Source organism: Buceros rhinoceros, unplaced genomic scaffold, assembly GCF_000710305.1.
Source record: "Buceros rhinoceros silvestris isolate BGI_N320 unplaced genomic scaffold, ASM71030v1 scaffold42706, whole genome shotgun sequence".
Taxonomy (NCBI): domain Eukaryota; kingdom Metazoa; phylum Chordata; class Aves; order Bucerotiformes; family Bucerotidae; genus Buceros; species Buceros rhinoceros.
The window spans coordinates 20,153-20,648 of NW_010417702.1; the positions used below are offsets into that span (position 1 = coordinate 20,153).

General features: G+C 51.2%; 1 protein-coding gene across 1 annotated transcript in view; it reads left to right on the forward strand.

The window, feature by feature from the left end:
• The window catches only part of ATP6V0A1 (ATPase, H+ transporting, lysosomal V0 subunit a1), a 20,306-nt gene extending 20,084 nt beyond the window's left edge, over positions 1-222 (forward strand). The window contains exon 18 of the mRNA XM_010138257.1: positions 47-222. Coding sequence (XP_010136559.1) covers positions 47-222 — 176 coding nt within the window. The remainder of the gene's footprint in view (positions 1-46) is intronic.
• Positions 223-496: the final 274 nt, after the last annotated feature.

The following is a 496-nucleotide window of genomic DNA, read 5'->3' on the forward strand; positions in this document are numbered from 1 at the left end:
TGCTGATGCTCTGACATGAGCCCTCTTCTCCCCTTTCTCCTGGCAGAGCTCTCGGAGGTGCTCTGGACCATGGTGATCCACATCGGCCTCAAATTGAGGAGTCTGGGTGGAAGCTTCGTCCTCTTCTTCATATTTGCTGCTTTCGCTACCCTGACAGTAGCGATTCTGCTGGTCATGGAGGGGCTGTCTGCTTTTCTCCATGCTCTTCGCTTGCACTGGTGAGTTACTGGAGCAGGCAGAAACTTTAAAGGTCTTCGTAGCAAGAAAATTGATACCGCCTGGACTGCTCAGAAGTACCGCGTTCTAAATACCTGTATGGACCTCACACAGGAAGGGTCAGGCTGAGAAATCGGGGTAGCAAGTGGTACTGAGCCAAGATCAGCGATGTTGGGAAGTGCTGGAGTCCCACAAATCACTAAACATCTGTCCTCCAGCAGATGTGCTCTGACAGCAGAAAGTCTTAGTAGGGGTCGGAGATGTCAGTGTTGTTCCTAGT